Raw genomic sequence first — 21675 nt, forward strand, 5'->3', positions numbered from 1 at the left:
GTGTGTGTGTGTGTGTGTGTATATATATATATATATATATATATATATATATATATATATATACATATATATATATATATATATACTCCAATTATTCTCAGACCAGCACTCCCAATTTTAAGAATCAATCATTTTATTTGACATCGTATCATGTAAAATAAAATGATTGATTCTTAAAATTGGGAGTGCTGGTCTGAGAATAATTGGAGTATACATAATTACCGTGCACCCCTCCCTTTGCTGAAAGCTGTTTGCTTTGGAGTGCGGATACTCATTTGGAGGTGCATATATATATATAGATATATAGATATATAGATATATAGATATATAGATATATAGATATATAGATATATAGATATATAGATATATATATAATCAAAAAAATGGACAGCACTCGCTATTAATGCTCAAATTCTGTATTAAAAAGTAAAAAACTTTACATCACCATAAATGTGCACATATCAATCAGCGACGTTTCGAGCCATTCAGGCCCTTTCTCAAGCCATGTGTGACATTGGTATAGAAGTATAGTCAGCATCCATAATGGCTTGAGAAAGGGCCTGAATTGCTCGAAACGTCACTGATTGATACGTGCACATTTATGGTGATGTAAAGTTTTTTACTTTTTAATACAGAATTTGAGCATTAATAACGAGTGCTGTCCACTTTTTAGATTGTATATGATATGGGACATGCACCGCAACCTAAATCATTCGAGCGTGAGTGCTGTTACTAACCTTTTGTATATACATATATAAATATATATATATATATATATATATATACAGTATATATATATATATATATATATGTATATTCTTATATATATATATATTCTTATAATGCCAAGAATAGGACAGGAGGTATGATTTATTTGCAGGTAATTTTAATTTTTGACCCCCCTCCCCACTTCACATAGTAAAACTTTGACACATCTCCTCTTCATGGATATAGAAAGCAGGAGACTGACTTAAAGACCCTTATAAGAATAGCTCTCTCCAATTTATATTCTATAATGGTAGCTGCCACTTTATTGTAGTTATATCCTGAACAGGAATATTTTGTATTTTTGGTGAGTGCATTACTGCAAGTTTTTTAAGTTGTTCTCACCTGTCAAAGCCCTGTCAGATTAGTACCATTCAATTCACTGGTGTTCTAGCAAATAAAATACAGCGTATATCTGCAGTAGATGGCCCAAACAGATGAAACGTCTGGCAAAACACAAATATGTCCATCACCTTCAACACTTGTTTCATGAAATTGGACTTGCTACTGAAATGTTATTTCCAGTTATTTTGATGAGGATGTAGAAAATACATTAAGCAAAACAGCAAGACTCACCAGTTATTATAAAAATGGCTTCTTCTACTCCGGTAATAAAAAATATATATTTATGTTAATATCTTAAGATGTTTTAAAAGCAGATTCACATTGAGAACATTGTTTTATCTCTGTGTTCTACAGAGGACCTCATGTTACATGTGGGAGGGTCTGTCAGATTTTAAAGGGGAAGTTAACACCAATCAGTACTTACCACACAAACCACGGTGTAAAAATTAAAACAGAATATTTTATTTACACAGGGCAGCAGAGGGTTCTTCAGTCAGGCACACTTTATACACTTCAGCAATTACTTCTTCAAACACATTCAGTTACAATTATTCCAACGAACCAGTTCTGGATAGGCACACCTGCCTTGGATTCCACCTAACCGCCTAGTGATCCGGTATATACTCCACCCGTATCCCCCCCACTCTCCAATAGTAGCCCGATACCTTCTGGGTGATACCCCTCCACTCTTCCAGGTTAGGACCCTTTTCCATCCAAGTCCTGGCCTTAAACCCAGGTGTCCTTCCTACCTTGTCTTAAACTATCACTGATTCCCTTACTTAAGGAGTGCCCATAGGAAACCTCTCCTTGATGGGGCCACAACTGCCCTTGCTAAATATCCTCACTATCTTCACTACCGTTGGGGTCTCCACTCACCAGCCAGGTGATGTTTCTTCGGCCACGCCCTCCCATCAAGACAGCTCACATTGGGCGGTACCCCTCCTTTTATGCCCTTTTGTGTCCGTGGCTGGAATTTAACCTAAACTAAAACTCTATGCCATCTAGTGGTGATTTATACAAATTACACCCAACAATTTTAAACACCCATACATTTTACATACATGCACATTTTTGTCACTCAAAAAGATAACATTCCACTCTCATCACTTTACACCCCCTTACATACATAGTTTTGCAAACAATTTATGCTAGAAATGAGTGTTAGAGAAATGTGCTTTGATTTGTACAATGTTAAGCAGAAATCACATGAAAGCCTGCAATAAATACCTATTTTGTCACCTAATAAAGTGTCACTTTGTGCTCAGTGTCTCATTCTGGAATATTAAACACATATTGTATACATTGCTGCATATACTGATCCAACTAAATATGTCATTACTGAGCAATGCCAGCTTTTGCTTTTCAAACAAATAATTGCTGCTTTAGCTGATAATCAGTGCCGATCAAACCAATATAAAGCATATTCCAGGAAGCAATATACGTTTAATGATGAGAGCTGAGTGTCTGACAAGACTGCATAGAAAATCTTATTATAACTCTGAAGGCACCTAATGCTCTGGGGGCTCAGGACTGTAGATAGTTCATTTAAATGACAGTTCGAAATTTTCAGAGAGGTTGAGGAGAAGGGCAATGAAATGCAAAGAACTAGTAAATGTAGCTTTGAATAAAAATTCTCTCTTTCTCGTTATTCAACCAAAAATAAGTATGCTATATGTGCAGTGTACAATGTTCAAGTCCAGTGCTGATGTTCACAACTACTGTATCTCACTCATTTCCTTTCATAAATGGTTACCTGCCTTTTCACTACTCACTTCTTCTATTTCCATCCCTATTTTATTTCTCTCACGTGCCAGCTTTAAAGCCTTACAGCATTTGTAGAATTACTTCTTAAGCCTTTCACTGGTGGTTAGGATCATTGCAGCTGTATTTCAGTGATAGCTAATCAGAAATCAAGTAATTAAAATGTAATATGAGATTATTATAATTGTTACAGATAATTGCATCTTATCTTTTAGTGGCCTAAAATGTTTTGTATAATCTTCCAATTGCCCAATTGTGTTGAAATTTAAATTAAGAGCCATTGGAAAATGTCTGCAAAACAGTCCCCTAATGCATTCTCTCAGCGGTTTCCTAGTCCTATGGGTTGGGTAGAAAGGCTGGATAGGGAGCATCTATGTTCAGCTCCAAGCCCACCACTCTTAAATGCAAACTGTAAAAAGCATTGTAGTTTGCTCCTTTAGCCTTTACTCCATAACCTGTGAGTTAGAAATAACCCCTAGAGAATCAAATGAGCTGAAAAGAAGAAAACAGAGACTTTAAACACAAATATGAATTACATATAACAGATAAAAGGGACAACATTTGATTTGCATTATCTATAAGTTAGTAATAGATTAGAAGACTAAGGAGCAATTAGGAAATAGAAAAGCACACAAACAACAAAATAATTTCAATAAAAACACAATTTGCTGAATTGACTCCATCCCTATGTAAAGCTGGCCATAAATGTTGAGATTTTTAAAAGATCAGATATTCTCGGAGCGATGGTACGATCATACAAATTAACCATCAACTAAAAAGACCAATTTGCCAGGATAACAAAGGGGAGCTGCCTGCTTGGCCCTGCAAACATAGATAGATTGCACTGGGACTGACAAAGATTTAACCTGGCCGATCAATTTTCTGACAGATGTCGGACGAAAAATCGTAAGATGTACGATCGTTCGAATCCCACTAACCGTGTGATAATTTCGCAGGATTGGTCGGACTTCCCTAAAATCTGTCGTTCGTCTAGAAGAATCGTCGCGTCTATGGGAAGCTAGACATATTTACAAGTCATTATGCCATTCAGTGATTTCATATTGATCTTATAATGCACACAGTATTATGTAAATAGACCAAATAATCCCCACATATATCATGCCTACAATGCTTTTCCACCCCATCTAACACTTGAGACTGTCTCTCGGGTCTAAGAAACATGAAGTCAATGTATAGCATGATTCCAATAACTGTAAGCAGGCAAGCACTCATTAAATGTCCAGAGTTAAAGATTTATTGAAACAAATTGTTCATCTTAGGTTTGTAGTCAGTGGAGTGTGCCCGTGTATTATTAGCATGCTTTATGAAAAGAAATCAGAGGGACAATAGAGAAAAAGTAAATGTGATTTAATGCAGAAGAACACAGGTGACAAAGTTTATAAGCACAACGCAAGGAAAACAACACTTAATTTTTCAGTATGATATTGCCAAATAATACACTTTATTGGGCAAATCATTAATTGTACATGACACGTACCTACATGTAATCTGATCTTTTTCTGGTTGATATGGCAGTGAGCGCAATTACTAATTGTCCCTAAGGGCTATGCTTGTTTCTCTTACAATGCTTAGAAGCTGTGTGCAGCCTTTTTTCACTTCTCTATATTATACTATTACAGATAAGAATAAATTAAACCTTTGAATTAAATCCACTTTGAGAATATACACATCGGGTGGCCAGGACAGAGATTATAACATTTTTATACTGACAGAATTTCAATTATCTCGATGCCTCAGGCAGGCAGGAGTTCTTTGTCAGCAAGGTGAATAGTGCCTCACTGTGGCGGGGACCTTTATATAAGCCGGTGTATGTTATCGGCAGTACAAGGTGCAATATTCTTATCTGACAAGGCAACATTAAAATGTTTTTTTTTCTGTTTCCATTCCTTTGAAATGCACATACACATATATTAATCCAATAGAGTTTTGAGAAGTAATTGATGTTCTCTCATAACTGTTGCTGGGGAAGTTTTTGAGCTGAGAATATGAAACATTATGGGGCCGATTCATCAAGGGTCGAATATCGAGGGTTAATTAACCCTCGATATTCGACTAGGAATTGAAATCCTTCGACTTCGAATATCGAATTTGAAGGATTTAGCGCAAATGCTACGATCGTACGATCGAAGGATTATTCCTTCGATCGAACGATTAAATCCTTCGAATCGAACGATTCGAAGGATTTTAATCCAACGATCGAAGGAATATCCTTCGATCAAAAAAACTTAGGCAAGCCTATGGGGACCTTCCCCATAGGCTAACATTGACTTCGGTAGCTTTTATCTGCCGAACTAGGGGGTCGAAGTTTTTTTTAAAGAGACAGTACTTCAACTATCGAATGGTCGAATAGTCGAACGATTTTTAGTTTGAATCCTTCGATTCAAAGTCGTAGTCGTAGTCGAAGGTCGAAGTAGCCCATTCGATGGTCGAAGTAGCCCAAAAAACACTTCGAAATTCGAAGTTTTTTTACTTCGAATCCTTCACTCGAGCTTGATGAATCGGCCCCTATGTATTTAGAAGCAAAGAGGGAGGGACATTCATGTCTTCACAGTGGCTAAAACTAAACAAATATTAAACTAAATTTTAAAAAAATTGAGCTATTGAGCACTATGCAGGTCACTTTATAACCTCATGTAAGCCGGTAACATTAGAGCTTACCAACCAGGATGACTTAGAGTAGATTCTAGCTGTTACATTAATTGTATTGTGTTACTTTCTAGTGGATCTTCCTGCAGGTCTAGATGCTGCCGCTTTAGGCTTTTCAGGTGTGGAAGTTTTAGTTGGTGCAGGAGCAGGTGCGGGTGCAGGTTTAGGAAGATGTGAAGGCTTAACTTCAGGTACCTCTTCTCCATATTTGTATACACTTACGGTGACATCCACTGTTTCACCTCCATATTTGTTTCTAACGTTGATGCCATATTTTCCAGAATCTTCTGAAGACACGTCTTTGATTGTTAGGCTAACATACTTTCCTTGTTCCAGAGTAGACTTAAAATGGTCGGTTATTTCGAAATCCCTATCATTCTTCAACCAAGATACTTCAGGATCTGGGTTTCCAAACACTGTGCAGGTAAGGCTCAATGTCTACAAAAAAAAGCAAATGATAGTTTGAAAGTATTAATTTATTTGTTTTCAGCCTTTATGATTTGGTGTTCCACTAAAGTATTTGATTATGTATGAACACTAGATTGTAACAAAAAGTAGCTTGTAAAATTAAAGTGTAGTTAAAGGGGAGGTTTACCTTCATGAACATAGTCTAAATTTGAAAAAAAAACAGTTTTGTAATTTATTTTATTATTTTAAATGGATAGTTTTGAAGCTTCAGACCATACAAGCTGTGGATCGCTGCTGCTGAAAGGCTCTCTCCCCTGCTCTCTGCTGCCTCTCTCTGCTAGGGATAATAAACACTGCTTTCCAGTCTGCCCATACAGGAAGCTGATACCTCCCCTCTCCTGCTTCAGTTGCATTTCATTGATCCTATTGGCTAAATCTTGCCAGCCAATCCCATCAAAGATATGCAAATGAAACAGGAGAAGGAAGGAATGTGCAGAGCCAGTTCAGTGTGATTTTTTTTTTGCTTGGCTGCCTGTCAAGTCCTGGGCTGGGAAATCACTTAGAGAGCTGAAAGCACAGACGGGAGAACAGTGGAAACCAAGAGAGCTGAAAAGTAGTGTTCTGGCTATTATGTTAGACATCTAGCCACTCCAGCCTTTATATATTACATTTTTGGCTAACTAATTATTTTGAAAAGGTTTTTTATATTGTACAGCCTATCTATTTACTCAGTTTTTATTTTTATACTGAACAATTCCTTTAAGCCCAATGATATCTTTACTTAGGGCCACCTTCTGAAACCATTGGGCCACATACTACTTACTCATAGGGTTCCTTTTCTCATGGAGCCCCAGTTATTAGCCAATCACTCCACTAAGCCCCCTATGAGCCCTAACAACTAATTAGAATGGGATAGCAAATGATAAAAAAATACTCAAATATTTGAATTAACAAAGGATCCAACAAGCGATCCAAGCCCTACCCATATGATTAGCGTAGATTGTATTTCCAGTCCCCCAAACCTGCCAGATTCTGCACCTCAGACTGGATTTTTTATCCGGGACAAAATGAGTAGGACAGCAATGTCTCCAATGAAAGTGCTGGGTAAATAAACATTAGGGGCCACCACTCCACAGGTTCACAAGAATGGGGGGCATAGGGTAAACGCAACAGTTTGGAAACCTCTGTTCTAGAGCGCTTAAATGGCAACAAAACCAGCCACAGTATACTAAAAATATAAGTCCCTGAAGTATACCTCTGCAATTGTTTATCTTCTGCTAACTCCTCACCTGTGCTTGTCCTGACCAAGCTGTTTCATCATACAATGCCCAATCATATAGACTGTTACTTTTAAAAAATATCTCAGTTAATTCCCATTTGATTTATTACCATATCCCACAAATAATAACTGTATCTTGGCATAACATCTAAAACTCACCTTAAAACATATTGTGCTGCATGTATAAAGAAATATAAGTAGGGCTGACAAGGAAACCTAAATTTATAAGATTAAAGGCAAACAGACAATACATCATTTTTAGGACAGTTTGCGCATGGGGAATATAGACTGTGCAAGAAGGAGCTCTTTCATCTGATACATTTTTGTAAGTCACTATGATTAAAGCATGCCTAAAAAGGTAAGCGTAGATGATCCCCAATCACTTCTTCACCATCCTTATTTGAAAGCTTGTTCTCATGTGCATTGGAGCTTAGTTGCTATGAAGACACACACATACAAAGGCTTCTCCATTATCGAGGAGCCACAAGGTAAATGTATAGGTCTTATAGAAGTAGCAGTATCCGCTTTACTGAAAAATGTAAAGCATTGCAAATATCCCATGTGTAGAATGATCAAACACAGACCTTTTAAAATGCAGAGTTAGGCACCAAGAACAACACTATAGTCAAATTATCAATAAAGTAATATACAGCATGTCTGAATCTGAAAAGAATTTTTTAATAATTGTAAGTAATAATTTATTACTAATTATTTTATGTATAGTCACAATTATTCTTTTCAATGAGCACTTCATCAAGTGAGAAGTCTTTTCCCCACTGCCTGCATTTCCTTGTCAACGTCTCAGAGATAGGGCTGAACAGTGTCATTGTTTGTGAACAATGTCAGTGTGGGCCTCAATTGTTGGGAACTCAGGCGCTTGTTATAAAATAATATTTAGCCATTTATTAATAGCAGCTTCAATAGTGACTTTTTTTTGCCGGGAATGCAAGGATGGAATAGGCAAATCAATTCTTCATGATCCTATTCATCGTGCAACAATTCTTTATAACTACACTGACAGGCTTACCGTAGCCACTTTTCTGTCATTTCTTTTAAATGAAATTGCTAAAGAGAGTAATACAGTTAAGATTATGCTAAAACTCTTATTAAAAATTCTACTTGCAAAACAATGGCAATTGTCTTCTAAGTCTTCTGATTATTTCAAATACCTGGAATTGGATGGTAGACTTATAATACAATTAGGGGCACATTTACTAGTTCGAGTGAAGGATTCGAATGAAAAAAACGTTGAATTTCGAAGTATTTTTTTGGGTACTTCACCCATCGAATAGGCTACTACGACCTTCGACTTCGAATGGAACGATTCAAACTAAAAATCATTCAACTATTCGACCATTCGATACTCGAAGCACTGTCTCTTTAAAAAATACATAGACTACATACTTCGGCAGTTTAAACCTACCGAGGTACAATGTTAGCCTATGGGGACCTTCATTTTAAATTTTTTTTTTTTTACATTTTTTTTATTGAAGAAAAAACCTTTGATCGAATTCGAAGGATTTTATCATTCGATCGAATCCATCGATCGAAGGATTTGCGCTAAATCCTTCGAATTTGATATTTGAATTCCAAGGATTTAACTTCGAGGGTCGAATTTGAGGGTTTATTAACCCTCGAAATTCGAACCTTGATAAATGTGCCTCTTAGTCAACTTCTTGGTCCTTGGCAAGAATTCTGCTTCCAGAAACATATTTGATTTTGTAAAATGCTCTAGATAAACAGGGCTGGGTGGTTATAGTCACTCATTGTAATTGCAGGCTTCAAAATGCAGTAGTTCTACTGTTCTACAATTTCCTTGACCCACAAGTGAATGCATCTATTGTACAGATCTTTTGTTGCTGTTGTTAGATAGGTAGGGTGTAAGGACAGAGTGATGCAGGAGATGTATTCTGAAAGGATCTTAAAAGTAATGTTCTTTAAAACATGTTGTCACTGAGCATAGTTAGCAAAGGAATATTGTGTGATGGTTGAAAAGATAAAGCCAAGCTTTCTATTCAAATACATGTAAAGAGATTTTCTAAGAAAAATCCTTTGTTAAATGCTACCCATTACTCTCATATATGCAGGCAGTATTAACCACTGATTACTTATCAAATCAGTGGATAATATGATTCAAATCAGTTGAGTGTCACACATATATATATATATATATATATATATATATATATATATATATATATATATATATATATATATATATATATATATATATATATATATATATATATATATATATATATATATATATATATATTACTTAAGGCAATTCTGCAACATTCAGTTAAAGTACAACTTTGCCCATACCTTGCTTTCCATTATGGTTACCACATCAGGCAGTCCTCCTAAGACCTTACCACGATCTGGACAAGAAAAAAATATTTTGAAAATGCTTATATATTTTTAAAAACATGCTTGTTAAAATTACCACATGCTCAATGAAAGACACATTATGAGACCAAACTGAAGTTCAGCTGATTCTATTCTATCTATTCTATCAGCTGAGTCTATTTATGACTATGAAGAAGTTTATTTGTGACATTCTGATGTTATGTTTAGTTTACTTTTCCATAAAAAGCTGTTTAGTGGCCATTGTGAGAATGGATATGGTTCATATTTCATAGTACCTTTCATGACAATTTGGACTGATCTGCCAAGTGAGTGACTTGACCTTTTCAGATCTGTCAGGAATAGCATGCATCCATGTATACCAACGTTTTTTTTTTTTTTTAACCAGCCGTTGATCAATATATGGTCAAGCAGAGATCAAAAATTGTTCAAGGAGATGGGAGTCATATTGAACCCACATCCTGTAATAAATTGCCAGTTGGGTCACGAGTGTATGTCCATCTTATACCTCTGAACTCAGGGTATGTTTCTGTCAAATTTTTAAAAGTGAAAGGGGTAGATTTATGAACATTGGTGCTAAAAGCATGAGTGCAGTTGCCCATAGCAAGCAAGCAGCAGTTAGTACTTACCAGTTCAAAAATTAAATTAGTAAATCAGATCCATATTATCTCTTTGTACTTCAAGCACTAATAAAACTGTGCCTTGAAATTCTAGGCACAGAGGTTTCTTGAAATAGCAGTGCTATAAGAGCAAAGTTTCTTGAACTTAGTATCTGAAGTTGCTTGATTATCATTAAATTACTCGAAAAATGTTCAGTTTGCATCACACTTATCAACGGACTCTATGGTAATGCCATGAATATTTACAATAAATTTATACCAAAAAGAGACCTGAATAGAGGAATGTAGGATGCACTTTGCACCATGCCCTCTTGTTGGTCAATGATACCTTATAACTGTATTAACATTACTCATGCTTTATAATATATTCCTCAGATAAAATGGCATCTTGTGATTTCCAATTTCATGTACTTACTCTTCTCAGCAAAAGCTGCTGCCCTGTAGGAAAAATAATAAGAGAAACAATTAAGTATGCTTTATATTCTAAAAAAAAAATAATCTACCATATTAACTTTATATGTTAATAAGTTAATATTTTAAAACTTACTTAAGTCTTTGGAATTCTGCAAAGGCTTCATCAAATGCTGAAATAAAATAGAGGAAAAAGCCGGTGTTACTGTAATTCATAAAACGTAATAAAAATGTTTTTAGGTCTAGTGAAGACTTCCTAAGCAAAACATTGTCTACTTCATTTACAAAGTGGCACTTTTATGTATTTTGCACATTCCCCAAATGCAATACGCATCCGAAAATGGAGTGCAAAGAGTTACAAATGGAAGCTCTGGGAAGTGGGCAGCACATGGGTGTCCCTTAACCCTCACTGCGCTTGAGAAGAATGGCCAATAAGGGGACACATAAAGCATCAGGAGGCCACCTAGGACATTGACAAATACTGATTTTCTAAGCACTAGGTTACCTTGTCCAGACAAATCCACTGTCCGCTTGTAAGATGTTTTAACATCATATATCTCAAATGTGTATTTTCCTTTATCTTTTTCTGTAGGTTCAGAAATCTGTAACCATGCGAACTCATCCGTGCCTCCAATCTTCATCTTTTCACTTGAAGAAATCTTTGATTCTCTTTGTAAGAATACAAATATCATATAATGAATTTTCATAAATTAGTTGAATACACCTAGACCCGTGAACCAATTAATTTTAAGTATCCTAATCTATAACAGCTGGATGACTATGTTTTAATTAATAATTTCCCTAATGATGTAAGCTGAAACCTTGGACAAGCCAGCTATTGATCGACCAATGCAACAAATAAATTGGTTAATTTAATTGTGCCTTGATGCTCTACTATATATCCCATGTGTCAAATACCACTTCTTTGTGACTGATGGTAATCTCAGGAATTTACATCTATATACCAGCAAGTGACAGAGCTTAAGCTTTACATCTTGAGCAATACTTTACAGCTGACTTTAGGATGAGGCAAAATCAATCAGTTGTGTTAAGTATGCCTTACTGTTACACAAAATCAATAAGAATATATTCTACATAAAGAGAATGGCTATGTTATCGGGGGCCAAGGTGCAATTTGCCCCAATTTCAAACTTCCAAACATTCTATCATATCTATCATAGTGTAGCAGTCCCACTTTATTCACACCTTCTGTTACTACACTTGTAGAAGGCAAATCACCAAATTATGACTTCAAAAATTAAAAGTTATGGTAATTATGAACTATGATGTGTGCACTAACAATAGCAGAGTGTGCAAAATGCTGACCTTTTGAATAAGTGCTCGAGGTTTATATTATGATCAAAACAAATTGTTTGTGCAGGAAAAACTAAGAGCAACAAGATTAATGGAAATGCACTGTGCCACACTGCTCTCCAGTAACTAATGAGTTAAACAGGGAAAGTGAAAAATTGCCTTGAGAAAACAAAATGTCACCCCTGTAGTTATTTCCCCTCTAATTGGCACTGCTGTGCTCAGCATTCAACGATACAATAATGACAGAAAAGCTTTAAAAGGATTCACAAAAACTGCCATCAATCTAGAGATCAGAAACTTTGCTAAAATTTCTAAAAATGCTTAAACTTCTTTGCTAAAATATTAATTATTGCAAATCCATATTACTGTAAGATATATGTAAATACATCAATACCATGATGCACAAGAGACACATTTTGAAAATACATTATATTCTTGCCAACACAAAATTCGATTGGGAGGTTATTTAAGAAGAAAAATGAATATCTAATCAAATTGAATCCGACTAAACTCGAGCTTTTTTTCTCTGAAAAAAATTCCAATGTCAGGAGGGCTAATAACATCTGCAAATTAGTGACTGGACATCTCCCATTGACTTACACATGAACTTGGCAGGTTTAAGGTAGCGAATAGTCAAATTTAAATTATCCATAGGGTATAGGTTTGATAAATCTCGAAATTTGAATTGAGTTTGAATAATTCCCAATTCGAATTTGAGAGTTTTGACAAAAAAAAATTTGAAAATTCAAATTTGACTCTTAATAAATCTGCCCCTAAATGTTTATAAAGTAGCTTTATTATACACATGCTTAATTGGGGGGAGTATAAACTTTTAATGTTAAAAAAAGTTTTTAATGTTGGGGCATTGTGCTATTTTTAGTAAAAAAGTAATAATAAACCATTTATTGTCTAAGAGGGAAAATTAAGGGGCAGATGTATGAAGGTTCGAATATCGAGGGTTAATTAACCCTCGATATTCGACTAGGAACTAAAATCCTTCGACTTCGAATATCGAAGTCTAAGGATTTAGCGCAGAAAATTCGATCGAACGATCGAAGGATTATTCCTTCGATCGAACGATTAAATCCTTCGAATCGAACGATTCGAAGGATTTTAATCCAACGATCGAAGGAATATCCTTCGATCAAAAAAACTTAGGCAAGCCTATGGGGACCTTCCCCATAGGCTAACATTGACTTCGGTAGCTTTTAGCTGCCGAAGTAGGGGGTCGAAGTTTTTTTAAAGAGGCAGTACTTCGTCTATCGAATGGTCGAATAGTCGAACGATTTTTAGTTCGAATCGTTCGATTCGTAGTCGAAGGTCGAAGTAGCCCATTCGATGGTCGAAGTAGCCCAAAAAACACTTCGAAATTCGAAGTTTTTTTACTTCGAATCCTTCACTCGAGCTTTATGAATCGGCCCCTAAGTTATTTCAACATTCTCTATAAATTAGATACATGGAGAGTTTCTCTTTGCCTGATAATAAATATGCTAGGCAAAAAGGGAAAATGGCCAAACCAGCAACAAAGATTAATTCAAATTCAAAGTGCATTTGAAAGATGTTTGCAAAATAAATATATGTGCAAAGCGATGTAAGGGGCAACAGATCTGTACACTGTCAAAACCCAACTCCTGGCTGCTGTTATAGCCTAGACACAAGTATTACAGCCAATGTTTATAGTTATATACAGTAAGTACCCAGATTGTTGCCCTAATGGCATTCAGTCTGTTCACTGGTTATCCGTATGTGTATGAATATCTTTGTTTATATAGTACTACTTATATATGCAATACTATATATCCTAACAATACATTACAGTCAGGGATTTCGACTATTGCAGTAAATAAAAGTATACTTTATTTCATGTCAGTTTGTTCAACATAGACTATTTCTTATAGAGCTCATTTGAAAAGCACTTGTGTCTATGGTCTGGCTCTTTGGACAAAAAATCCTTTGAATGGTGCAGAACACAGTGGACACAAGACACCATCTGCCATTGGTCTGAAGTTAGGTGACAGGAAGGAGACAGGAGGGGGAACATCTACATGCCTCCTTCACCTGCCTCTCATGAATATATTGTGAATATTGTTGGCATGAATGCAGGTCTCTGTACTTGGAAATCACACTTTGCACCATACCCTGAAAGTAGTAAATTACCCTGCTGTTACGCTTCTGGTTAAATCATTCTAGTACAGTAGAACCCTGATTTTACATTTCCCTGGTGACCATGTTAAAGCAGTGTAAATTTGGAGAAACCATTAAATCCAGGAAAGAAAAAAATTCAGCTAACCTGAATAGGGCCGCAACAAAATGGCATCAATTTCTAGAAAACGTGAACTTCTCGGACATATAATCAAGCTTCTACTATATTTGCATGCATTGTGCATTTTAAGCTCCGCAGATAAGAATGTTTGTTATTGTAAAATGCTCTCTAATATGTTTGTGCTATTTACATTATTGTATTAATCATCATCATCATTTATTTATATAGCCCTGTGAAGATACGCAGTACTTTATATTATATAAAAGCAAAAGAGATGAAGGAACTGGTGGAGGCTACTTTACCGATTCACCAACCCACCTTTGATACCAGGACACTTTCATTTCTTCTGTGTAGTATTTCATGAAACAATGGAATCGGATCCCTTCAGGCGTACAATGGATTTTCAGTTCTGAAGCAGATGATCCTTAAAATGAAGAACAGAAATGCCCATCTTGAATGTCTGCACATCTTTCTAACCCTTTGCTTTTCTAGATATCATTGTGATTTAGTTGGAGGAGAAATCCTTGTCACAGGGGGTATTGTAAGGCAAGTTATTTCTGACACTGTAGAGATGCATGCTTTTCGTGTTTCAGATGGTTATAGTTAAAAGAGATTGGATTACTGGCATTGATTTATTTTTATGGCAAGCCTTATATGAAGAAGCAGGTAGCTATAATAAGACATCATGATTTTCTGTACTTGCAGGATATCATTCTTTCAAAACAACTTTCCTTTGCCATTTTAACAAGTAGCTTTCAGACACAACAGGTCCCAAAGTGCTGTTTTTCTTATCTTTTTCACACAATAAAAACTCTGTCATCTCAGTAATTATCATACTAAAAGACTGCTTATTTTATCTAAGTGCAGTGGGAACAATTTGTCAAGCAGTAACTGGTCTAGGAAGTGTGTGTGTATTTGTGTGTGTGTGAGTAGGGATGGGCGAATTTGACCCGTTTCGTTTTGCCGCCGGCGAAATGACGCTGACGCTCATTAAAGTCTATGGGCGTCAAAAAAATGTTGTTTGTCGTATGATGCCATACAAGTATATGGGCGTCATTTCCACTGCGAAACAAGGCGAAAAAATTCGCCCATCCCTAGTAAGATTTCTATACATATAGATGAATCTTAGTTATATATCTGCTATATATACCCACTAACATTTATACTGTTATTTTGTATGCGCACATATACATGCAATTTATATGAAGGATCATCTATATTACTTTGCTTAATGATGGATTGTGGTATAATCATTTGTAGGTTACACTGTTAGAACTCTTCTTCCTCAATGCCCTGACTCTGGCAACTGATACAGCATGTACAACCTTTCTATATATTTTGTCTGTGTTTCTATGCTTTATCTATAATGAGGACCAGAAAAAAGAATGATAGATAGACAAAAGAGGAAGGAACCTTGTGCACATTAACAGATGGGACAAAAGATTTATTAAAATTATTGTGCCCCATTTTTAAATAAATTGTTCCCCCTGCTTACTTTCATATACACACACACTCAGGCACATGCTTTGCTGGCTACTAGACTTAGGAGTGGACCCTGTATATGAAGAGACTGCTCAGCTTTGTTAAAGCAACTCAGGAGTCCAGTAGCAGGTAGAGAATTTACCTAGCAGAGTGTGCACCTATGGGACCTGTTGTTATAGCAAAGAAAACTTGGAAAGGGGGTAGAGAAGAGAAGTGAGGGGAAACCCTGTGCCTTGGGCACCAAACCGGCAAGGGTCAGTTCGAATTGGGTTAACATTCAATTTTAACGATCTATAGAGAGGAACTATTAGAAAATGATATATAAATGTATTTTTAAAAAGTCATTTATTTGACGGAAGGCATAAGCAGATGAAATGATTATCCAGCACCTTTATGTACAAAATAGAGATTTCTATATTTCTCACATATTTCACATACAATAATAGCTCCGTGTAGTTGTATTGATAATTACGTCTTTGTGACATCCCCCACTCAGTGTTAACTATGGAAAACTCTCCATCTGTATACATATAATGGACAAAGAATTTCCCATTTATCTGGGCAGTTAAAAACTCAATTTCATATAAATAACATTGCAAACGTGTTTGCTTTGTGTACAAATACACAGAACTTGTTGGCTTTCGCAATAAAATTTAGGAACTACTTTCTAAGAAGAGCATTCTATTTTGAATTAACTCATCTCCCAGACCCTTCATAACACCCCCCATGTCCTCCAGGTAGCTCCGTTTTCAGTTTTTCTGCAATTTATATATGATTATTCTGCCTTCTCTATGTACAGTCGGTTAAAAGACTGAGCATAAAAATACGCATTAGTCAGCAAGACTTTCAGAGTACAGATGTGCTGAAATTCATTAGCATATTCATTTTTATATCCAGTAAAAGTACATTTAAAATGAGGTGCAAAGCTTTAAAATAAATTTTGAAAAAGAGCTATGTAATTACTCAAGGGAGTTTGAAAGTGGAAAAGTAGAAAATTAAAAGATAAGATATCGTTTTTATTCCAGCAACAGCAGAGCTGGCAATGCAATAAAGGTATGTCATCTACAACTGCTCAGGGACAGAAACCTATTCCATTTTTTTAAAAAATATTATATCATATCCATTTCGCATGTATACTGTGACTCATTAATTCACAGAAAAATATCTTATTCGACAAATTTATCCTGAATTACAAACATGCATATGCAGTTAAAGAGTCTCATCTGATATTTTTGTTAGGCAAGTAGGGACCTAACGCTTTTGTTTGAAATTGTCTTCATTTAAGGTATGTGCAGGTCTGTAACTCTCAAATGGGTAGGTAATTCAAATCAGTTGCCCGTTGCTGTTAGAAAATGCAGCTTCACTCTACCTGCCGTCCCCAATAGTGCATCTTTTTCTGTCGCTGACGATTATTTATTTTGATTTATCCTTTAGTTTGTTTTATAGCATCTATATTATAATTATAATGTGTATTGTCACTATTTTAATGGTTTGTGTCATTGGTGAGGGTTATAAAATCTTCAGCTGGGGACTCCTGGAAGCAGTAGTATGCCATCCTTGTGGCACCAGTTGGTTTAATTAGGTGACATTTTCACATTTTTCATCAACAGAAGCAGTTACCTATTATACTGTATTTATGTTATTTCTTAAGTGGTGAGAAAAGAACCATTATTTGAGTCCCTGATTGGTCCATGTTAAATGCATTGAATCCCTAGATGTTAAAAATATCAGTACTATTGTTATACTATTTGAATAATTAGGGGCACATTTACTAAGGGTCGAATATCGAGGGTTAATTAACCCTCGATATTCGACCATCGAAGTAAAATCCTTCGACTTCGATATTCAAAGCTGAAGGATTTACTGCAAATACTTAGATCGAAGGAAAAATCGAACGATTCGAAGGATTTCAATCCATCGATCTAACGATTTTTCTTTGACCAAAAAAAGCTTGCAAACCTATGGGGACCTTCCCCATAGGCTAACATTGAGGTTCGGTAGGGGGTCAAAGTTTTTTTTTAAAGAGACAGTACTTTGACTATTGAATGGTCGAATAGTCGAACGATTTTTAGTTTGAATCGTTCGATTCGAAGTCGAAGGTCGAAGTAGCCAATTCAATGGTCGAAGTATCCAAAAAAATTTGAAGTTTTTTTCATTCTAATCCTTCGCTCGAGCTTAGTAAATGTGCCCCCACTTGACCAAGAAAGTGTATATATACTAAGGGGAGTATTTATAAAATGTGTTTTTTTTTTCTCATCCTTAATAAAAATAATTAGACCAAACTCCCAAAGATGAATGGCCTTAATTTACTAAAAAAAAAAGCACGTGTGTTTGTGTAATAATAATGGGTAAAATGGGTATGTGATCCCTTATCTCGAAACCCGTTATTCATACAACTCCAAATTACAGGAAAATTTCAATTTCAAGCAAAGAATTATGATTTTTAAAATATAGATTCCCTTTCCCTGCAAAACTTAAAAATTTGCAGCAAAACCTTACATGGCAAGAGAATTCGCTCATCATTATTAAACACAGTATATATCACAACCCACATGCACACACAATACATAGTCTGCCACAAACAAATCTTACCACTGACTTTGCTCATTCCAAGGATTATGTCTTCAAATACTGGAAATGAAAAACATCAAATATTAAATGATAGACAATTATGTGAGATCACATGTACACAGAGTACTGAAATGAGCAGTAATAACCGTATGTTAAATATCACCTGTGACACATTGTCGCTTTTGTTGTCAGGGAAAAAATCGTATGCTTTTCAAGGCTTTGATGAAAAAATGCTACATTTCTTATTTGGTTTGGTTGATATAGCAAAAACCTTAATTGCTTTTTAAACAAAGTGTTTAGTCAGGTAAATGTCAAAAATAAAGCCTGATGGAGATTGACTATGTGCTGTATCTAGCAGAGCTGTGGACAGTGCATTTAAGGAAACACTTTATTAAAATGACATGACTGTGCTTGTACCAATAAACATTCTTTAAAGGGATACTGTCATGGGAAAACGTTTTTCAAAACACATCAGTTAATAGTGCTGTTGCAGCAGAATTCTGCACTGAAATCCAATTCTCAAAAGAGCAAACAGATTTTTTTTATTCAGTTTTGAAATCTGACATGGGGCTAGACATATTGTCAGTTTCCCAGCTGTCCCAGTCATGTGACTTCTGGCAGACTGTTATTTCTCCTACTTAATGTAATTGAATCAGTCAGTCAGTGGGACTTGGATTTTACTATTGAGTGTTGTTTTTGGATCTACCAGGCAGCTGTTATCTTGTGTTAGGGAGCTGCTATCTGATTACCTTCCCATTGTTCAGTTGTTAGGCTACTGGGGTGGAACGGGAGTGGGTGATATCACTCCAACTTGCACTACAGCAGTTAAGGGTTAGAGATGTCGCGAACTGTTCGCCGGCGAACTTGTTCGCGCGAACATCGGGTGTTCGCGCTCGCCGGAAGTTCGCGAACGTCGCGCGACGTTCGCCATTTTGGGTTCGCCATTGTTGGCGCTTTTTTTTGCCCTCTCACCCCAGACCAGCAGGTACATGGCAGCCAATCAGGAAGCTCTCCCCTGGACCACTCCCCTTCCCTATAAAAACCGAAGCCCTGCAGCGTTTTTTCACTCTGCCTGTGTGTGCTGAAGAGATAGTGTAGGGAGAGAGCTGCTGCCTGTTAGTGATTTCAGGGACAGTTGAAAGTTTGCTGGCTAGTAATCGTTTTGATACTGCTCTGTTATTGGAGGGACAGAAGTCTGCAGGGGTTTGAGGGACATTTAAGCTTAGGTAGCTTTGCTGGCTAGTAATCTACCTTCTACTGCAGTGCTCTGTATGTAGCTGCAGTGGGCAGCTGTCCTGCTTCTGATCTCATCTGCTGACTGCTGCAATAACAGTAGTCCTTGTAAGGACTGCTTTTATTTATTTTTTTGTTGTTTTACTACTACTACTACTACTACTACTATAAGAGCCCAGTGCTATTAGTCTAGCAGTGTTGGGGAGTGGGACTGGTGTGCTAATCTGCTGCTCCTAGTAGTTCAGCAGCACCAACTTTAATTTTTTTTTTTAATATTCATTTTTTTTTTATTTTACTTTTTTTATTTTACTACCGCTGTAGTAGTGTATAAGTTGACCTTTTAGGCATTATTTGCCCTGTAGGCATTATTTGCACAGTGTTTTCTTCAACCCGCCATCTAGCTGTGTGACCTTGTTCACATTCTGTCTAAATATCCATAATATTACCGTCTCCAGAAAAAACACCGGAGTGACTTTTTTCAAGCAGCCATAATATATTTTACGTAATCCGTATCCACCGCTGTAGTAGTGTATACGTTGACCTTGTAGGCATTATTTGCACAGTGTTTTCTTCAACCCGCCACCTAGCTGTGTGACCTTGTTCACATTCTGTCTAAATATCCATAATATTACCGTCTCCAGAAAAAACACCGGAGTGACTTTTTTCAAGCAGCCATAATATATTTTACGTAATCCGTATCCACCGCTGTAGTAGTGTATACGTTGACCTTGTAGGCATTATTTGCACAGTGTTTTCTTCAACCCGCCATCTAGCTGTGTGACCTTGTTCACATTCTGTCTAAATATCCATAATATTACCGTCTCCAGAAAAAACACCGGAGTGACTTTTTTCAAGCAGCCATAATATATTTTACGTAATCCGTATCCACCGCTGTAGTAGTGTATACGTTGACCTTGTAGGCATTATTTGCACAGGTTTTCTTCAACCCGCCATCTAGCTGTGTGACCTTGTTCACATTCTGTCTAAATATCCATAATATTACCGTCTCCAGAAAAAACACCGGAGTCACTTTTTTTCAAGCAGCATTCATATATTTTACGTAATCCGTATCCACCGCTGTAGTAGTGTATACTTTGGGCTTGTAGGCATTATTTGCACACTGTTTTCTTCAACCCGCCATCGAGCTGTGTGACCTTGTTCCCATTCTGTCTAAATATCCATAATATTACCGTCTCCAGAAAAAACACCGGAGTCACTTTTTTCAAGCAGCATTCATATATTTTACGTAATCCGTATCCACCGCTGTAGTAGTGTATACGTTGGCCTTGTAGGCATTATTTGCACACTGTTTTCTTCAACCCGCCATCGAGCTGTGTGACCTTGTTCCCATTCTGTCTAAATATCCATAATATTACCGTCTCCAGAAAAAACACCGGAGTCACTTTTTTCAAGCAGCATCATATATTTTACGTAATCCGTATCCACCGCTGTAGTAGTGTATACGTTGGCCTTGTAGGCATTATTTGCACAGTGTTTTCTTCAACCCGCCATCGAGCTGTGTGAGCTTGTTCACATTTTGTCTAAATATTGATAATATTATCGTCTCTAGAAAAACCACTTGAGTTACTTTTTTTCAAGCAGCATTCATATATTTTACGTAATCCGTATCCACCGCTGTAGTAGTGTATACGTTGACCTTGTAGGCATTATTTGCACACTGTTTTCTTCAACCCGCCATCGAGCTGTGTGACCTTGTTCCCATTCTGTCTAAATATCCATAATATTACCGTCTCCAGAAAAAAACCCGGAGTCACTTTTTTCAAGCAGCATTCATATATTTTACGTAATCCGTATCCACCGCTTGTAGTAGTGTATACGTTGGCCTTGTAGGCATTATTTGCAGAGTGTTTTCTTCAACCCGCCATCGAGCTGTGTGAGCTTGTTCCACATTTTGTCTAAATATTGATAATATTATCGTCTCTAGAAAAACCACTTGAGTTACTTTTTTTCAAGCAGCATTCATATATTTTACGTAATCCGTATCCACCGCTGTAGTAGTGTATACGTTTGACCTTGTAGGCATTATTTGCACACTGTTTTCTTCAACCCGCCATCGAGCTGGTGACCTTTGTTCCCATTCTGTCTAAATATCCATAATATTACCGTCTCCAGAAAAAACACCGGAGTCACTTTTTCAAGCAGCATTCATATATTTTACGTAATCCGTA

At 36.4% G+C, this 21675-nt stretch overlaps 1 protein-coding gene across 1 annotated transcript in view; it reads right to left on the minus strand.

Moving 5' to 3' along the window:
- Positions 1–5305: 5305 nt before the first annotated feature.
- LOC108717439 (M-protein, striated muscle) overlaps positions 5306–21675 on the minus strand; it is a 146592-nt gene continuing 130222 nt past the window's right edge. The window contains exons 31-37 of the mRNA XM_018264690.2: positions 18275–18313; positions 14519–14624; positions 11129–11292; positions 10760–10796; positions 10628–10650; positions 9551–9606; positions 5306–5976 (exon numbers count right to left, since the gene is read on the minus strand). Of these exons, the coding sequence (XP_018120179.1) occupies positions 5602–5976; positions 9551–9606; positions 10628–10650; positions 10760–10796; positions 11129–11292; positions 14519–14624; positions 18275–18313 (800 nt within the window). The 3' untranslated portion in view covers positions 5306–5601. The remainder of the gene's footprint in view (positions 5977–9550; positions 9607–10627; positions 10651–10759; positions 10797–11128; positions 11293–14518; positions 14625–18274; positions 18314–21675) is intronic.

Source organism: Xenopus laevis, chromosome 5S, assembly GCF_017654675.1.
Source record: "Xenopus laevis strain J_2021 chromosome 5S, Xenopus_laevis_v10.1, whole genome shotgun sequence".
Taxonomy (NCBI): domain Eukaryota; kingdom Metazoa; phylum Chordata; class Amphibia; order Anura; family Pipidae; genus Xenopus; species Xenopus laevis.